This window comes from Schistocerca gregaria, chromosome 3 (genome assembly GCF_023897955.1).
Source record: "Schistocerca gregaria isolate iqSchGreg1 chromosome 3, iqSchGreg1.2, whole genome shotgun sequence".
NCBI classification, from domain to species: domain Eukaryota; kingdom Metazoa; phylum Arthropoda; class Insecta; order Orthoptera; family Acrididae; genus Schistocerca; species Schistocerca gregaria.
The window spans coordinates 228,259,109-228,278,959 of NC_064922.1; the positions used below are offsets into that span (position 1 = coordinate 228,259,109).

At 38.2% G+C, this 19,851-nt stretch overlaps 1 protein-coding gene across 1 annotated transcript in view; it reads right to left on the reverse strand.

Annotated features, from left to right (window-relative positions):
• Positions 1–304: 304 nt before the first annotated feature.
• The window catches only part of LOC126356230 (pyridine nucleotide-disulfide oxidoreductase domain-containing protein 2-like), a 149,610-nt gene continuing 130,063 nt past the window's right edge, over positions 305–19,851 (reverse strand). The window contains exons 10-11 of the mRNA XM_050007050.1: positions 10,775–10,882; positions 305–784 (exon numbers count right to left, since the gene is read on the reverse strand). Of these exons, the coding sequence (XP_049863007.1) occupies positions 575–784; positions 10,775–10,882 (318 nt within the window). The 3' untranslated portion in view covers positions 305–574. The remainder of the gene's footprint in view (positions 785–10,774; positions 10,883–19,851) is intronic.

Sequence of the window (19,851 nt, forward strand, 5' to 3'; positions counted from 1 at the left end):
AGTTTTTTTCTGATTGAGCATTATCACATGCACAGTGATTTTAACCAGAATGAACTTTCAAAGAAAACATACAATCATAGACAATAAGAGGAATTAATTATCATTGAGACGGTAGTTTTGAATAGTTTTTGTTTCACTTGCTAGGAAATAATATGGCTTGTGAAGGCATTGTTAAGCTTCCACACACAAATACACTTGATGATCTAGCACTATTGGGAAATTGGAAATATGAAGATGGAAGAAGCTGAAACTCTGTTATTTCTTTCCTAAGATAATATTATATGTAAAGTTTTGCACACAGATGTATTTTGCATAATGAATTTATTTTCTACACAATATAGAGGTTCAGTCTTCAGCTTTCCATTAAATAAATAGCCTTCAAGAAACAATAGGTATTAAGAGCAACTAGATTTAGCAACTTAGCATTTGAAAGTTGTTTGCAAGCTCTATGGTTTCAGATGTACTGTGTATTTCAGTTCTTGTCTGCCCCACAATATGATTCATTGTATCTGACTGTAAGAAAGACCCACATGTATGACAACAGAAAAGCTGTAAAATCTTTTAATCCATCAGTTTAAGACTTTTTCAGAAGACGAATAGCACTGCGAGCTGCAATGAGCCCTGCAGCCCCCATGACACCTCCTCCTGGGTGGGATCCGCTGCCACATAGCAGCAAGCGTGGCACAGGAGTGAAAGGTGCTGCTGGTGCAGAGGGCCCACCTCCTCCTGGTGCTGGTCTCCCTAGCAGTAACTGATCTGGTGATAATGCCCCATGGAAGATATTCTGAAAGATTAATAAGCAGTGATTGTTTTTTATAAATTTTGTTTAAAAGAGCAGAGAACAGGAAAAAAATGGAAATATGTCATTTTACCTAAGCTGCCTAATGGTGATTTCTTTTATTTATTATTTACAATCTAGGAAAAGACAGATTGCTCCTTACCATAAAGAAGACACGTTATGTTGTAGACAGGAACAATTAAAAGACAATTACATAAGGCTTTCGGCCACAGTCTTCATCAGTAGAAGAGAGACACACACCATTCATACACACAAGCAAGCACACCTCATGCACACATGACTGCCAAATCCAACATCTCGGCCTGAGGTATTCCTACCAGAGTTTCCATTGTTTTATTTATTATTGCTAGACTAGAATCGAGAGCATGACCATCACCAGTGGCACCTGCACTACAGGAGATATAAATCTTTAAAAATACATTTATTTCTAGAGTTGAGCATTTTGCATTACTTAATGTGCTACTTCTTATTCATATTATTTAATCTGCTCTATATACTGGTTTCTTATCACATGCCAAGACTTTTCCAATAAAGTCATATAATTATCTAATCAGCATATTAATTATGTTCTTGTCAATGGCAATATGCTTAACATAAAAGTAATGAGTGATTTATTTCATAGATTATATAATTTTATTTCTGAATGTTATAAGGGGCATTCAAAAAGAAATGAGCCAGAGGCATAATTACAGAAACCAGTACCTATATGTTAGAAGTATTGACCCTGGCTGTTGACACACCTGTCCCACTTTGACACAAGCCAGTGAATAGCTGTCTCATAAAATTCCCAGGGCTCCGATGTTCACCACTTCTGCACATACAGCTGGACGTCGTCTTCCATAGTGAATCGTTTGCCCCTCAGAACCTTTTTAAGGGGACCAAAAATGGTGTAAACACAGGGGGAGAGGTTCAGACTGTATGGAGGTTGGCCAAGAACCTCCCATTCTACAGGAGTGCCACAACTGTGTTAGCCGTATGAGGCTTTGCATTGTCATGAAGCAGAATGACCCTGCAGTTCAGATTGCCTGGTCATTTTGATTTGATTGCTTGGCAAATGGTGGTCAAAGTTCGCAGGTAATGCTGAGCGTTCACTGTTGTCTCGTGCCGCAGGAAGTGAATCAGCAGCAGGGGGCTATCTAGGTGAAAGAAGAATGTCAGCATAACCTTTCCTGCACTCGTGTGGTTGGCCTTGGCTTTCTTGGTGGTGGTGACCCTGGATGCTTCCACTGGAGACTTTGTCGTTTTGATTCTGGTTTGAAGTGATGACACAATGACTCATTCCCAACCACCACTTGTGCCAGGGACACATTCCCTTTCCGAGCACAGCACTGCAGATGAGCAAGACAGTGAGCCATTCAACAAGCTACCTGGTGTGGTTGAAGACTGTGGGGCACCCATTGGGCCCACACTTTGCGCATGTGCAGTCGTTCTTTCATGATGGTGTGAACACTTCCGCTGATCAATCCGACCACAGTGGCTATGGCTTTCACTGACACTCGGCAGTCCTGGGTAATGAGTGCATCCACGAGCTGGACAATGTCATCCGTAATGGAGTGTGGTGCTTCAGACCACGCATCATCGACCAATGACACCGTCCTTCCCTGAAGTACTTGTGCCATGCCTTGGACCTTGCAAGGGACATGCAGAGTTCACTGTACACTTGTGATATTCGTCAATGAATGTCCGTTCCTCCTGTCCTTCCACTGCCAGAAACTGGAGAACACCTCTTTGCTCTTTTTTTGATACCTCCATGTCACTGTTTGCAATGCGACTGGCAGGGTTGGATGATTGATGCATGCTGCTGCTAGCTCTGTATAGCCATGTGATGTGTACACTTGCCCTCTAGTGATGGGCTGTGAACTTCCACTCTCTGGTTGGAACCACACCTCATTACACACACCACGATATTACCCTCCTGTCACTGGTTTGCACATTCCAGACTTTAGCTTCTTTCTGTTTGAACGCTCCTTATATACCAGCTCTGTTAGTGGAATTTCTAACAAAGGAATGCATTTCAGCACTAAATGTTTATGAGAATACTGGTGAAATTTTCAGTGAATTTTGAATGAACAGACTGATCTTTCATTGTATTGATTTTTCTTATCTCTTGGAATACAGCAAGCAATATTCTTGGTCCATATATCATAATCACATCATCCACTCCAGTCTGTACTTTTCTATGTGTCTTACTAAATCTTAATATGCATCTCTCCAGTACCCAATGAGCAACCCTCAGGTGTTAAGTGGTTTTCACATTGAAAATCCATGTTTCACTGCCACATGTCAGAACTGGTAATGGTCATTGATCTCAGACTTTACTTTTCAGACACACTGCAAACTTCATTTTGAAAATTGTATGTAGTTTTCTAAAGGCATTTGGATCATTTTTATTATTGTTTTTATTTATTTTTCTATGCATCCAGTCATTGAATTCAAGAAAGAACACAAAAATTTGTTCATTCATTCATATTTTCATTCATTCATTCATTATAGATTATATCAAGAAGGAGAACCTTCATGGGCGAGAAATGAGTGAAGGAGGAAAGATTATAAATGAATGTTCTGTCGAGAATGAATGAATGGAGAAAGAAATCAGCCATGCTCTTTCGAAGGAACCATCCTGAAGTGATTGAGGAAAATTAAGGGAAACCTAAATCTAGATGCCAGATTAGGGATTTGAACCACCATCCTCCCAAATGTGACTCCACTATGCTAACCACTGCACCACCTCATGCAGTATGAGAAACAAGTCGATATATACAATCACTAACAAAAAAACAAATTGTGGAAACTTAATCAGTACAGTGTAATAAATGTAAACATATACTGCCTAGTACTATTTGTGGTTATGGCAGCTAAATGTAATGTAACTATTTTGTAGGAAAATCGCTACTTTTGAATAATCTGCAGCTTTTTAAGTTATATTACATAGCTGATGAGCATATTCTAATTTTAGCTTAATATTTGCTTGCATATGTTGTTATTTTTAAATTACATTGTTACCTACAGCTGTAACAACAGAGGCAACACACAAATTTTTACAATGGACACTGCTATGTGCCATGTAGCTAAAAGTAATTTTTAGTCCTTGAATCTGATAATCAGATAATTTGTAGCAGGAGTGGCTAATGATGCATGTTTTAAGTATTCTATGGGGACTCTCAGATTATTGCTTTCTGTTTGAAGGGAGCTTGTTGAATACATTTACCTCAGATGTATCTGCACATATATCTTTAGACAGGGGGACAAATTCTACATCAATATTATTTTTGTGTCTTGCTTTGTGATTGTGTAGATCACAATTAAGATGGAACTGATTTCTATAATCATAAATGAAAATCACTAAGGAGTAAATTTACTGGCAAATGAGCAGAAGAATTCCAAGATCTGTGAAGAAGTGTTGACAATGTGTGGTCATTTACTTTGCACAATATTGTTACTGCTGGTGTCCACTGTGTAAATGATTTTATTGAAGTCAATAAAGCCATTTATGCTATGAAAGCCAGCAATGAAAATAATGTGTAAAGTAGGTAATGACATGGCCAATAATTCCTTGAGATGATGGAGAGTGAAAATGTGCAAAATAAAACTTTTCTTTAGGGCAACACACTAAGAGATTCTTCTAAGAGTGAAACATGGTGCACTGACTTTCTTGATTAGTTTACCTATGTGTGGACTCCATCTTAATTTTATGCAGCTGGAGCCCAAGTAACAGAATACACATTTTCATTGAGAATTAATGTTGAACTGTTCATGAGATATGTATCAAATCAGAACATTAATGATACACCCACTTGCTACAACCTGACAGATCAGCAGTGATGGATCATTGCTACTTCGTGAATTACAGTAACATGAAGATTTTTAGCTTCTACATCAACATTTTGGGCCTAACATGGGGGCTGTACAGACTGGCTGTCTTCAATTTCCTACTTACAGGAGTTGAAGGAAAGTACCTGGACTTCATTTTCCTAAAGCAGTACAAAGTAATTCTCAAAAATACATAAATGAAGTTGCTTTTGTACTTGCTGTTAAAGAACAAAACATTTCTGTCATATTAACGAAGAAGCTGGTAGCTGAGGGTGTAGTGTAGAAGTCTAGTAATTGTAAGGTCTAGTAACTTTCTATAGTTTTATTTAAATTCTATATTTATTATGACATGAAAATAATGAACCATAATGGTTTAATGAAAACAACATATTTTTATATTTAGCTAGCTGCAGAACCCAGCTTTGGTCAGGATGTTTAATACCCTCCACACAAAGTGATTGACCCTGTGCCTTATTGATACTCATAGCAATTGCAAGCCACATGGGAAACTGCAATCACTTTAAATCAAAGGGCATATTTGAATCACTGAGTGTCAATGGAATATGACAAATGAATACATCCCCACCTTTGGCATTAATAAAAATGGGATTCTAGGACTCTTACTTTTGCAAACATACACCAATTCAAACCAAATATTTTGTAATAACTAATTTTCACAAACTTTTATTTTCCCTGTATGAAAATACAACTAGTTGTGCCATGTATTTATGTATTTTGCGGTAAGTATCTCATTGTGTTTTTGGAAATTTCATTTTCTAAAGTTTCAGCTCAGTTTTCACTGTGTCAAGTAGGGCTGTGTTTGAGCATGACTCAAAATTTGAGCAGTTTATGTCACAGTTTAGAAAATCTCAGGTTCTGTTCAATTTTTTGATGAGCCTATGATCTAGTGACTTTTGTTGGTACTATATCTATGACATGCCTTAGTGTTTGTATGTCACTGTGGACTTTAATAATAAAAGTAACTTCGAAAAAAAAGAGTAAAACATCTTCAGGGTGTATTTCATATGTAACAATGTCAACTAAGCAAAAAATGTTATTGTTGTTGTTGTGGTCTTCAGTCCTGAGACTGGTTTGATGCAGCTCTCCATGCTACTCTATCCAGTGCAAGCTTCTTCATCTCCCAGTACCTACTGCAGCCTACATCCTTCTGAACCTGCTTAGTGCATTCATCTCTTGGTCTCCCTGTCGATTTTTACCTTCCACACTGCCCTCCAATACCAAATTGGTGATCTCTCGATGTATCAGAACATGTCCTACCAACCGATCCCTTCTTCTAGTCAAGTTGTGCCACAAACTTCTCCCCAATTCTATTCAGTACCTCCTCATTAGTTATGTGATCTACCCATCTAATCTTCAGCATTTTTTCTGTAGCACCACATTTTGAAAGCTTCTATTCTCTTCTTGTCTAAACTATTTATCGTCCACGTTTCATTTCCATACATGGCTACACTCCATACAAATACTTTCAGAAATGATTTCCTGACATTTAAATCTATACTCGATGTTAACAAATTTTTCTTCTTCAGAAATGCTTTCCTTGCCATTGCCAGTCTGCATTTTTTATCCTCTCTACTTCGACCATCATCAGTTATTTTGCTCCCCAAATAGCAAAACTCCTTTACTACTTTAAGTGTCTCATTTCCTACTCTAATTCCCTCAGCATCACCCGACTTAATTCGACTACATTCCATTATCCTCATTTTGCTTTTGTTGATGTTCATCTTATACCCTCCTTTCAAGACACTGTCCGTTCCATTCAACTGCTCTTCCAAGTCCTTTGCTGTCTCTGACAGAATTACAATGTCATCGGCGAACCTCAAAGTTTTTATTTCTTCTCCATGGATTTTAATACCTACTCCGAACTTTTCTTTTGTTTCCTTTACTGCTTGCTCAATATACAGATTGAATAACATCGGGGATAGGCTACAACCTTGTCTCACTCCCTTCCCAACCACTGCACCACCCAAGCAAAAAATAAGAGTTTGCAATCATTTTCTTTCAAATTCTCAAGCGTTCACTCATCCCCAATCTAGCGAATTCTAATGGTAGTATCTCCAAGATGGGTATAGCTGCTATAATAATTTATACTCTTGATAGTAATTATAGTCAGTTTACTATGAAATATTTTTGAACTTCCAGCATGCAGTAATTATCTGTATGCCCTGTAACTGTTCATTTGCACATTTTTGACATGGGTTTTGCATTTTCAGGAAGACCATTTTTGACTATGTTACGATTATTTGAAAATGGGTCCTGGCCTGAAACTAGTCACTGAGTGAATAAAAAATCTGAAATTTGCAACTTTGGCTGGTTTTTTGTTGTACTGATTAAGTATTTTGTTTGTTAGGTATTTAATTTTTCATTAACTTTCTTCATCGTTTCATCTGAATGTAGAAATTTGAAGCAAATCAGACAAGAACTTTCAGAGATTTTTGGTAACAGCCTTTCCCCGTCATGCAGAGTGAATGTCGATAAAATTGACAAACTGCATGGATGAGTTCGTGACTGAAAATGGAGGAGGAAAGGTCCTATAAACATGTCTTGAAGTGCATTGTTGTCACTGTAGATGGCACTGATGAATGACAGTTCCTCTGACCAAATGAAGTGTATTCCTTGTATGTTGCAGAGTGTGTGATTGACGCAGCATACTGTAAGCAGCAGAATGGTCCATTATTCATGCTGAGAACAAGCTAAGATGGTTTTTGAGTATGGCCAATCAGATGGAAATGGTCAAGAGGCAGCACAGGTATACCAAAACAAGTACCCTCACAGACATCAACCACTTCACACAACATTTCAACTCCTTTTTGGGCATTTGCATGATCATGGGTCCTTTCAGGCAGACAAACATGCAGGGGGGGTGGTAGACTGTGCATACACTAGATCTGGAGGACCAAGTTCTGCAGGATATTTATACGAACTCTACTACAAGCTCCAGGCAACTGGTCCACCAACATGGTGTACGATTATGTGCATCCTGCATGACAACCACTACTATCCTTATCACTGGCTTGAAATGTTGTGTGATGTAGTTGGTGTCTGTGAGGGTACTTGTTTTGGTATAGCTGTGATGCCTTTCAACTGTTTCCATATGCTTGATCGTACACAAATATTACCTTGGCTTGTTCCCAACATGAATACTCAACCATTCCGCTGCTTACAGTATATTGGGTCAGTCAAATAGCCTGCAACACTCCAGGAAAACATGATTTGATCAGAGGAACTGTCATTATCAGCCATCTACTGTGGCAACAATGCATTTCCGGACACATGTTCACAGAACTTTTTTAACTCCATTTTCAGTCAGGAAACCGTCCTTGCAGTTTGTTGGTTTTGTTACTGTTCACCTTGTATAACAGGAAACTGAATCTTTCAAAATATTAGTCAGACTGTGCTTCATGTAGGTTTATTATGCGAACTACAGTTTTCAATGTGCAGATCCCAATAGTCCATTTATTTTTGCTAATGTTAATTAAAAGTAATTGATAACTGAAATTATTACTATAGCATGTAATAGGGTATATGGACTGAGCTAATACTTAATCTGAGAAATATTCACCCTACTCATTATAAATACAAGCATCCAGAATTTACAGTGTTTCAATTAATTTACCAGATAACTAATATTAAAGTCTGAATGCCGGCCGTGGTGGTCTAGCGGTTCTAGGCGCTCAGTCCGGAACCGCGCGACTGCTACGGTCGCAGGTTCGAATCCTGCCTCGGGCATGGATGTGTGTGATGTCCTTAGGTTAGTTAGGTTTAAGTAGTTCTAAATTCTAGGGGACTGATGACCACAGATGTTAAGTCCAATAGTGCTTAGAGTCGTTTGAACCATTTGAAAGTCTGAACACACCCAAAACTTCTATTGTAAGTTTAGCCACTGTACTTGTTAAAATCTTGCATCTACCATTATACTTTTGTTGCTCTAATTTTCTTGGACCAAATAACACCCTTCAGTAATTAATGAAGCCATTATTTAAGAACTTGCCTAAATTATTGTTACTAATTGTAAGTATGGCTGTTGTACTTGTAATTAGAGAATTTACATTAATTTTACTAGCAACTACCTATTCTATAAACCAAATTATTTGTCGGAAAATACAGCTCAGCCAATCAGTAAAATCTAACCTAGCATTTTTTCAAACCCTAAGTAGTTTCAGAAATACTAAAATATTCATATGTCAGTGTTTATAGGCAAACACCACCAGAAAACCTGCAGTTCTGGGCTAGTTGATATATGAGTAACATCTATGTAATAAGTCTGCATGCATACTGCTCTTAACATGCTAACATCTGTGTGAATGTCTGGCCCCAGAAACCTTAGTGATACGCAAGTAAAATCTATGTAATGAGTCTGACTCCTGCTTCTAACTTGCTAACATCTCTTTGAAAGTCTGAGTTCGAAAATCTTAGGGGTAACATCTATGGACAAATACATCTGTATTCACACACTCAGTATATCAATGTGACTTACCTAATATATTAAACTGAACTAGTGACTGGTATTAACTTTTATGAGCTTTTTCTTCAAGTCAGTAATTTGTACTCTGGTTATGTATTACATATTACATATTGAGAGATGTTTTCTGTCCACTGCCTAAATAAGGTGAAGCCACTGTAATAACATTAAGGTTGTGTTGTAACTCGATTATGAATGTGCTCTGTAAATATTTTGTCAATATCATACTGGTGAGTAGTACAGTGAAGGAGCCCACATGTTAAAATTGTTATTATTATTATTATTATTATTATTATTATGTACTTTATTTTATTTTATTTTCTTGAGAACTGGACCTGATGATCATACCATATATACTCACAATAAATGTGGAAAGAGCCACTTTAATAAAAATTGTGCAGTTTACATCATTGGAATGCATAAAGCTGTAAGTGATGTGAAGAAAATTTGAAGTTTTCTTTGTGACGAGTACCATAGCTGTGCTTAAAACCGAGCTTTTAAGCATAGCTATGGTACTCGTCACAAGGAAAACTTCAAATTTCCTTCGCATCACTTTTTGCTTTATGCTCAGACACCACTGTACATGGGGCTCAAAATATATAACAGGGCCTTGTGCTTACATTCTAGAAACTGTTCCTTTTGTTACAAAAAATGAGACCTGTTTGCATTAAACTGAGGAATACAAAGTGTTACACAAAACATTTGTCTCATGAACCAAAGATTGAGCAGAAGTCATGATGTGTGAGATAGACAGCCTACTCTTCAACCAGCTACTCGTATTTGTTAGAAACAAAACCTCTACTTTTGGGAACAGTGTAATGGAAATGACAATAAAACAGTACTTTTGTTCTGTTGATTGATATGGTACCTGAAGGTAAACTAGTAATGACTATATGACCTCATTTGCTCCCCAAAAAAGTACAGCAGAAAGATCAGATTCTGAGACACTTCCTGTGCTTGCTGTAAAACGCTTCCCTCCAGTACGTCACTTGCATTGAATGTTCTACTATCATCACATTTTTTCCTTCTCTTTAAATCTCCCTACTGTATTGACTGACCAAGGAAAATTTTCATATCTCATGACTATAGGTCATTTTAAGTTCCTTCTGAAAATGTTTATTTCCTCTATTATGCTTATACCTACCTCTTTTATTATTTTTGTATTGCCTCAATTTTTGCATTGTTTTGTTTTATTTGCAACTGACTATCAAAATATCTCATCAAAAGTTTCGTGTATCATGAGTCTAAGACCATTGAATAATTGCTGTAAATCATTACATTCTTATAATACACTTGCAATTATTATTTATTCTTACTACTTCATTTCCATTTTAACCAAAAGAAACCTTAAACTATTTTCATAAACTCATAGTGTAGGATACCCAAAAAAAAAGTCACTTCCTCTTTTTGTTTTATTATTCTCCCAAATGATGCTGTTTGTGGTTTGGTCTTTAAGCTTTTATGATTTTTTCAGATTGCTATTTCTGCTGTATCTGTTTCCATCTGAGCCATTCCTTTTCTGTTACAAACATGATTATTAAGTAATATCACAACAGACATCAAGTCATGGTGTAATGACTGTGTGGCATGAGTTGTTTTATTTTTTCTGTTTGTAGATATGAATGAGAAGACAAAAATGACAACAAGAAAAGCAAAATGATAATTATGAAAGGATTGTTACTTACACCACCAGTGAGTCCAAACTCATTTTCAATGTCTGGGGGACTCAGAATTTCTTTCCCGATCACACTCTTTGTGAATCCAGGAGCATATTCCTCAATATTGTCAAATACCTGTTAACATAAGTGCACAGAACTATTACTACATATAGTTTAAATCATTTTAGGCAAACAGGATGTTTCATTCAGTACTTGTTTCTTTGTGACAGTGACAGCTGTGCTTGAAAGCACTTGGCATTTACTTACTGTTTATTGGGTGACAGCAGAACTTGTTATTCAACAGTTGTATGAAGCAATGTTCAAAGAAAAAGTAGAGATCAACCACAGAATTCTTCTTTTATTTTTAATCACTAGATTATGGAGAGAGAAAGCTATGCTGTTCACCACAACTGATTACTAAATACTCTCTTTTGTAGTGTAATAGAAGGTAAAGAAGGGGATGGATGTCTAGTGGATATGTTAGTTTGAGTGAAAGGTGGCTGTAGTACTCTTAATGAAAATAGTATTGGGTTACAGCAGGGTGTTCGCCAGTCCCACTGTCATCACTGGAGGAGACTTTAATCATCTGACAACTGATTTGGATCATTACAGTTTTGTACATGGTGACAGTGGCAAAACAGGCTGTGAACCAATACTTCTATGAAAATTCCTTAGAACAGTTTTATTGGAAGCCCATTTATGGTGGAATTACATTACATCTAATGGCAACAAATATACCTGACCTCATGGGGTAGTCCAAATTGATGGTAGTATTGGAGACAATAAGGCAGTTACCAAATTAGGAGAATGGTTCAATAAGTAAGGTAACACGAGCTATTGTGAGTGTATATATACCTCATGAAAATTAAATTCCCTGTCTAAATAGAAGAGATTATCAAAGCTTTTAAACACCCTGATACATGCAACTATGCCACTGCACTTAGAAAAACATTTTCAAGTTACAGGTATGTGGTCGACAAGTGAAGTGTAAATGTAATACTGTTTTTTGTTGTTGAAGGAAATGCCCCAGCTGCCATTCATCACTAAATAGTGGAAACTTGACAGACAAGAGAAATGTTGTGAGAAAAGGTGTTATTTTCATGCCATAAATTTGATAGAGGCAGAACAGACATGTGAGATGGGTAACTGTCAGATTGACAAAGTATATTTACCTCAGGTGAAAATGTGTGCCATATCAAAGAGTTGAAATATTGTGCAAAACCCACAGGACTACCAGAAGATCTGTTATCATTGTGTGTCAGGGCAGTTCTCAGATGATAAGTCATGCAAAAAATATCACTTCTCAAGCACGTAATGTGGTTACAGGTGGAGGGTGTTCCATTCCTCCACCATACAGTCACAGGAGATGAAATGTTGCTGAATTGTGTGAACCCTGAGTCAAAGAAATATGAATGTCATGCTGACCCCCATCCACCCAGCAAGCACCAACAAGAATGAGATTTTCATTCTGCAGCGGAGTGTGTGCTGATATTAAACTTCCTGGCAGATTGAAACTGTGTGCCCGACCGAGACTCAAACTCGGGATCTTTGCCTTTCGCAGGCAAGTGCTCTACCATCTGAGCTACTGAAGCACGACTCATGCCCGGTCCTCAAATCTTTACTTCTGCCAGTATCTCGTCTCCTACCTTCCAAACTTTACAGAAGCTCTCCTGTGAACCTTACAGAACTTGCACTCCTAAAGTAAGGATACTGTGGGGACATGGCTTAGCCACAGCCTGGGGGATGTTTCCAGACTGAGATTTTCACTCTGCAGTGGCGTGTGTGCTGATAGGAAACTTCCTGGAAGATTAAAACTGTGTGCCCGACCTTTGCCTTTCGCCAGGAAGTTTCAAGCACCAACAAGTACAAAATACCAGTATCCATGAAGCAAGTTATCACATAGTCTTTTGGGACACACAGGGTGTGCTGCTGGTTGATTTCCTCACTCTTGCAGAGACTATGAATGCTGCCAGCCACACTGGAACACTTGCAGCACAACAATGCCCAAACACATACAGTCTAAATTACATGTGATTTGGTCCCATGTTTGCTATAGACTGTATTAGAACACCTTCCATGCAGCCCATATTTTGAAAAACAAAGTGAATTTCAACTCTTCAGCCATCAGATAGGTACCTCGCTAGCCACGTCTTCAAAACCAATACTAATGTTCAGGAGGTTGTTGTAAAGTGGTTCCTAGACCTGGGGCCTGATTTCTTTTATGTGAGGAGGAGATTAGTGTTTCACATCCCGTCGACAACGAGGTCATTAGAGACGGAGCGCAAGCTCAGGTGAGGGAAGGATGGGGAAGGAAATCGGCTATGCCCTTTCAAAGGAATCATCCCGGCATTTGCCTGAAGTGATTTAGGGAAACCACGGAAAACCTAAATCAGGATGGCCGGAGATGGGATTGAACCGTCGTCCTACCGAATGCGAGTCCAGTGTGCTAACCACTGTGCCACCTTGCTTGGTCTTTTATGTGAGTTCTGACAGATTGATTTATGATGGAATAAATGTTTAGACAACTGTGGCAACTACACAGAAATGTACCAGTACCTTAAAAACTTTGCGTACCCCTTTAATTTCCTGAACAAACCTTTTCACAGAGAACCTGTTATGTTATTTTTTTGAACTTCTCTCATGCAAAGTGTATCTGAGGCAAGAAGAAATATTTACATATTTGTTAAACTAGAGAAACTTGAAACCATTTAACTTTGGACAGGAGCATGTAGAGGAACTGAGGCTGAAGTTAAGAAAATTAGCTGACAAAGCACTGGCTAAATTGTACATAATAGAGCACTTCATGACGGGAGGGTCTCCCCAGCACAGCTTCTCAAACCGGAGTATGCATGAACATTTTTGGGCATCGTGTAATGATCTGGCGAAAGAAATGTTTTTCACACTTTTTTGTCTAATCCTTCATTTTTGACAACAGTGTTACCATTGTTTGTTGTTCAGTATAAGAGGACTGTGTGGCAACTCTCCAATGTGTGGTGCTTGTGGTGCACATATCACTGTGTGCCACATTTTATAGATTGTGTTTTATTTTCAGACCAGAGGGTTGCAGCTGATCTGCCAGTAGATCTGCCCTCTGTTTTAAGTAACAATGAAATAAATGTGGTTAGAATTTTAAGGTTTTACGATCTGTCCTACTTGTTTCCACAAATTTTCGGAAGACATTCTTAATGTGTTAACAAGGTGACTGGCTCACCCATGTTTTATGTAAGTTGTCAGCCAGTCACATTTGTCTGTGTCTTTCTTTTAACTCTTCTGTGTTTTTACTTCTGTTGTAATCCCGTGTATAGCACCTTTCACCCTTCTCTGTTGCATTAGGGCCTGTGAGACAGAGTGATTTTGTAGGTCAGTGTGAGTGAGTGAATGTGTGTCATTTTGTAGGTTTCTTCCTAGCCATGTGACTGACAACAATTTTATCCGCATTTGTTTCTCGCTCCACACACACACACACACACACACACACACACACAGAGTAAGGCTACAGCCATTGGCTACAGTGTTTCCTGATTTTTTTGTACTCAGTCACAGGATGTATAAATGTTAAACACCGAAATTTGTATGTTATGTTGTTTGTACACCCTTTTTTATTTACTTTAACTACTGGTATATGGAGAACTGCTTTCATGCTTTCAGATTTCACTAATAAGCACACAGACTACCTGTGTTGAAGTTTACAGAACCTGTGTGTGAACAGTTAGTAACGTATTGCAACCTGTTTTGTTCAGTACTCTAGGAAGTTACTCAGTTTCAGTCACATTGTTTATCTGCTTAGAAATTTAGTGCAAAATATGTAGGGACCTATATAACATAATACATTGTTGCTACAATCCTTCTGCATTCAGACTCATTAACAAGTTAGTGAACTGTCATCCCTTAAAGCTTCCAAGCTAATAGGTCATGGCCAATGTATAAAACATTCTCCTAAGTTTTCCTCTCTGGCTGCAGAAGACATCTTCAGGGGTAAAGTGGAGAACTGCAACAGAATATATGGGCACTGTAGAGGATACCACAGTCCATCACATGATGTCAGCTACAAGATTATCTCTGGTAATGCCAAAATTCTCGATTGAAGGTAATTAATTGTCATTCTTACATTGCAATTTTATCTAATTTAACTTCGTCCTCATTGTTGTTAACATTGTTATGGTGTTTATAAATCTCAATAGCCTCTCTGGACATATGGGGATGACAATGTGATGTTCTCGATATGACACTTGTGTCAGTGAATTTTATTTCATAATCACTCTCTTTGTAAAGATGTTCTCCTATGGATGATTTATCTGTATGTCCCAGGTGGCAGTTCCCCTTGTGTTCAACCAGACAGGTATTAACACTTATTTTTGTGACACCATTATAAAGCAGTCCACAACTACAAGAAATTTTATATACTCTTGGTGTATCCAAAGGATGTCTTATATCTTTTGCTGATCATAAACATTCGTTTATCTTTCTGGTTGGTCTGAAGGTAGTTTCCACACCATAATCACTCAACACTTTCAGAATGTGATCTGTAATTGTACTGATGAACTTTCCCTCTAGACGGTCGTCATTCCCCATCTGTTGCTGTTGTTGATGTTGTGGTCTTCAGTCCATAGACTGGTTTGATGCAGCTCTCCATAGTACTCTATCCTGTGCAAGCTTCTTCATCTCCCAGTATCTACTGCTTTCTTTTCTCCCCAATTCGGTTCAATACCTCCTCATTAGTTATGTGGTCCACCCATCTAATCTTCAGCATTCTTCTGTAGAACCACATTTTGAAAGCTTCTATTCTCTTCTTGTCTAAACTATTTATCGTCCATGTTTCACTTCCATACATGGCTACACTCCACACAAATACTTTCAGAAGTGACTTCCTGACGTTTAAATCTATACTTGATGTTAACAAATTTATCTTCTTTAGAAATGCTTTCCTTGCCATTGCCAGTCTGCATTTTATATCCTCTCTACTTTGGCCATCATCAGTTATTTTGCTCCCCAAATAGCAAAACTCATCTACTACTGTAAGTGTCTTATTTCCTAATCTAATTCCCTCAGCATCACCTGATTTAATTCGACTACATTCCATTATCCTCATTTTGCTTTTGTTGACGTTCGTCTTATATCCGCCTTTCAAGACACTGTCCATTCCGTTCAACTGCTCTTCCAGGTCCTTTGCTGTCTCTGACAGAATTACAGTGTCATCAGCGAATCTCAAAGTTTTTATTTCTTCTCCATGGATTTAAATACCTACTCCAAATTTTTCTTTTGTTTCCTTTCTGCTTGCTCAATATACAGATTGAATATCATCGAGGATAGGCTACAACCCTTCCCAATCACTGATTCCCTTTCATGCCCCTTGATTCTTATAACTGCCATCTGATTTCTGTACAAATTGTAAATATGCTTTTGTTCCCTGTATTTTGCCCCTGCCACCTTAAGAATTTGAAAGAGAGTATTCCAGTCAACATTGTCAAATGCTTTCTCTAAGTTTACAAATGCTAGAAATGTAGGTTTGCCATTCCTTAGTCTATCTTCTAAGATAAGTTGTAGGGTCAGTATTGCCTCACGTGTTCCGATATTTCTACGGAATCCAAACTGATCTTCCTGGTACACGCTTTCAGTGATTATCATAGCAGAGTCTTATTGAAAGGCTTCTTGCAAAACCCAAAGAAATTCACATTATGTTCAAAGACTGTCATAAAAGTTAGCAACCAGACACTCATGGATGGCTCATGATATGAAACTGATGGTAGCAAAGCAAAAGCAGATATGATGAACTCTTTTTTTATATATATTCCTTTATGCTGGAAGATCCAGGCTTACTGACCCATTTTAATTTTTGCACCAGTGTAAAGATGAGAGGCAGAGATAATGGTGGCAGTGCCAATGAAAAACAGCTAAAACCACACAATTGAATGAGGCCTGAGATTCCATACAGAAGTTGTAGCTTAGTTAATCCCTCTCACATGTCTGCTTGTGTCTGTGTATGTGCGGATGGATATGTGTGCGTGTGTGTGTGTGCGAGTGTACACCTGTCCTTTTTTTCCCCCTAAGGGAAGTCTTTCCGCTCCCATGATTGGAATGACTCCTTACCCTCTCCCTTAAAACCCACATCCTTTCGTCTTTCCCTCTCCTTCCTGAAGAAGCAACCATCGGTTGCGAAAGCTAGTAATTCTGTGTGTGTGTTTGTGTGTTTTGTTCATTGTGCCCGTCTGCTGGCGCTTTCCCGCTTGGTAAGTCTTGGAATCTTTGTTTTGAAAGATATGACTGATCACACAGCAAAGAAGCTGCAACATTGGTCAATATTTCTTTCAGAATACCAATATGAAATTCTTAATTGCTCTATGGCAGAACATGCAGAAGCAGACATTCTGGCTTTCTTACTTAAGGGAAATGATCTGGAATTTGAGGCATTAGAAGCTTCTTGTCTTCAAATAGATCAGTCCGAATCACATGCACTGAAAGCTTTTTCCATTGACCGTCGGCAGATCTTGCACTTCACTGATCAATCACTGTGATTGCTCAAGTATTACATTTAAATGGTTTGGCATTGTAATCTGAAATCAATTTCAGATGAAGAATTACATAAATCCTGTGTGCATTGCAACAGTCGTTTTCTTCAGAATGGTGTAATTTTATTGCATACTCCTAAAGAACAAATGTGAGTCATGATTCCTACATCATTTCAGCAACATTTTTGGGAACTGTTATGTAGAGGACATAGGGCGATAATTTGAACTAAGCAGCTACCATGCCAGTGTTGAATGTGTCTCATGCTTAACAAGCAGGTAGAACAGATGACTGCCCACTGTCATGCATGTGTGGGTACCCAGACAGTATCTGGAATTTTTCAATTGGTCTTGATTTGACGGTCGTTGGCAATTCATGCACAATGATTTTGCCAGTCTTTTCTGGAACACACAGTGGCTGATTATCATTGACTCATATAGTAGATATTAATTTGTCATTCCAGTGAATTCAACAACTAGTGCTAGCGCTATAAAAGCTCTCACTTCTGTCTTTTATTTAGAAGGTTTGCTATCAACAGTTGATTTAGAAAATGGTTCGCAGGTTTCTTCTTCAGAATTTCAACAGCTCTGTCAACAAAATGGGCTCATCATATCCAAACAGCACCATTATCTCCTCAGTCGAATGGTGAAATTGAACATTTCATTTACACTTTCAAGGCTCAGATGTCGAAACCTCATGCTTTGCAGTCAAAGGAAAATGCTTTGTTGTTGTTGTTTCTCAGAACCTATTGCACTATGATGCTTCACCAGCAGAATTCCTTCTGGTCATTACTGCGGCACTCTGCTGCATCTCTTTCAGCCTTGGCACTGTGGTTTTGATGCTAACTTTGCAACAAAGTTCCACAGAAAGGTCAAAGTTTTCTCTCGTATTGTTAACAAGCCTGACAGCTGGAAATCTGGCTCACCAAACTGTTTGCAACAAAACAGGCACCTCTTGACTGCATGAAAATCAACTACATTTTTATGATTTTGTGCTACTGCCTGAGATTTTCATGTTTCAGAATTTATGCCTGCATCACAAACTGCTGTCTCTCCAAGCAGCCCTTGTTTTTGCCTGACATTCAGGTGCATGGATCGTCAGATGGCTCTGCTGTGGAGGTTGACCCCTGCCCACCTATCCAGCTGCTGCTACTTATGCAGCTGTTGTTGCAGCCACAGCATATTTTCCTGTTCACAGTGACATCAGTCATGGATACTGAGCTTGCATCAGCCATACAGCTTTCAGGATTCTCAGCAGCACCAATTCTGCACCCGCCTATGCCGCTGAATGGAGGTTCACAGTTTCTTGGCAGATGTCTGGTGTTTTGCAAGGTGCATGTTGGAATGTGGATTGGAATGATCTGTCATCATGTCCCAGCCAACTCCATCAACAGCACCATGGCATAGATATCATTCCCATTGTCCATACCCATACTATGCAGTGACAGCGTGCAATTAAAGGAGAAGGAATTTGATGTTGCTGGTGTCTTCACTGACCACACAAAGCATGTCACATGCTGCTCGTATCTCACAGGAGAAACATTAAACCAGTTGCTGCTATAGAAGGCTTGCCAGACACTCCCAGGTCATGCTACAGACGCCACCAGAGGACACTGAATTTGTGTCACCTCACTGCCAACAGTTGTGACTGGTCCATGTGTGTTTTGACCCCACACAGTCAAAAGCTCCATTTCAGATTATCCTCACACTACCCCCAGTTCATACTGAGTTTACGGACGATAGTGTAGTGAGGTGTTATCTACCCAACATGATGCCAGTGAGGCTTTATGAAAATAACAGGACAGTATTGCTGGTCTGACTGCTATGAGTATTGATAACCAGTAGTAATAGAACAGAAAGGGAAGTTGCAGAGAAGATATGAAAAGAAATGTCCTGACTGATTCACTGACTCATCGGCACCATGCCAAACCGTGAAGGATAGAAACTTGAAATTTGTAGGGGCTGTTGATCTTACGCTGTAGACATTGTTTAGGAAGGCATTTTTCGAAATTCCAGCCCTAAGGGTATTAAAAAGAGGATGGAAGGCTTTTTGAAAAAATGTCACTATTAAACAATTTTGAAGTTAGAACTATGAAAATTGATATTTGGTTTCTAGGTCAGACATTAAAAAATATTTTTGGAAATTCAACCCCTGAGGGGATGAAATAGTGGGTGAAAGTTTTTCAATGAATAAATCATTATTAAATAACTCCTAAAGAATTTTTAAAGCTACATCTATAAAAATTGTTGTTTGACTTCTCAACTAAAAGTTAAAAAATAATGTGTTTCAGTCTTTTTGGAAATTCAATCCCTAAGGGGGATGAAATAGGGCATGAAAGTTTTTATGGAAATATTTCGTTATGAAAGCATTTTTGAAGCTAAAGCTCGTGTTTGGCTTCTCAGTTAGAAATAATAAAATTTGTATTTCATTGTTTTTGGTAATTCAACCTGGAGAGCATGAAAATTTTTATGAAAATATTTCATTATAATAGAACATTTTTAAATCTAAATCTATGAAAACTGACATGTGACTTCTCAGTTAGAAATAGAGAAACGGAAGTATAAACAAGAGAATTCAAAAGGCGGAATTAACAAAAACCT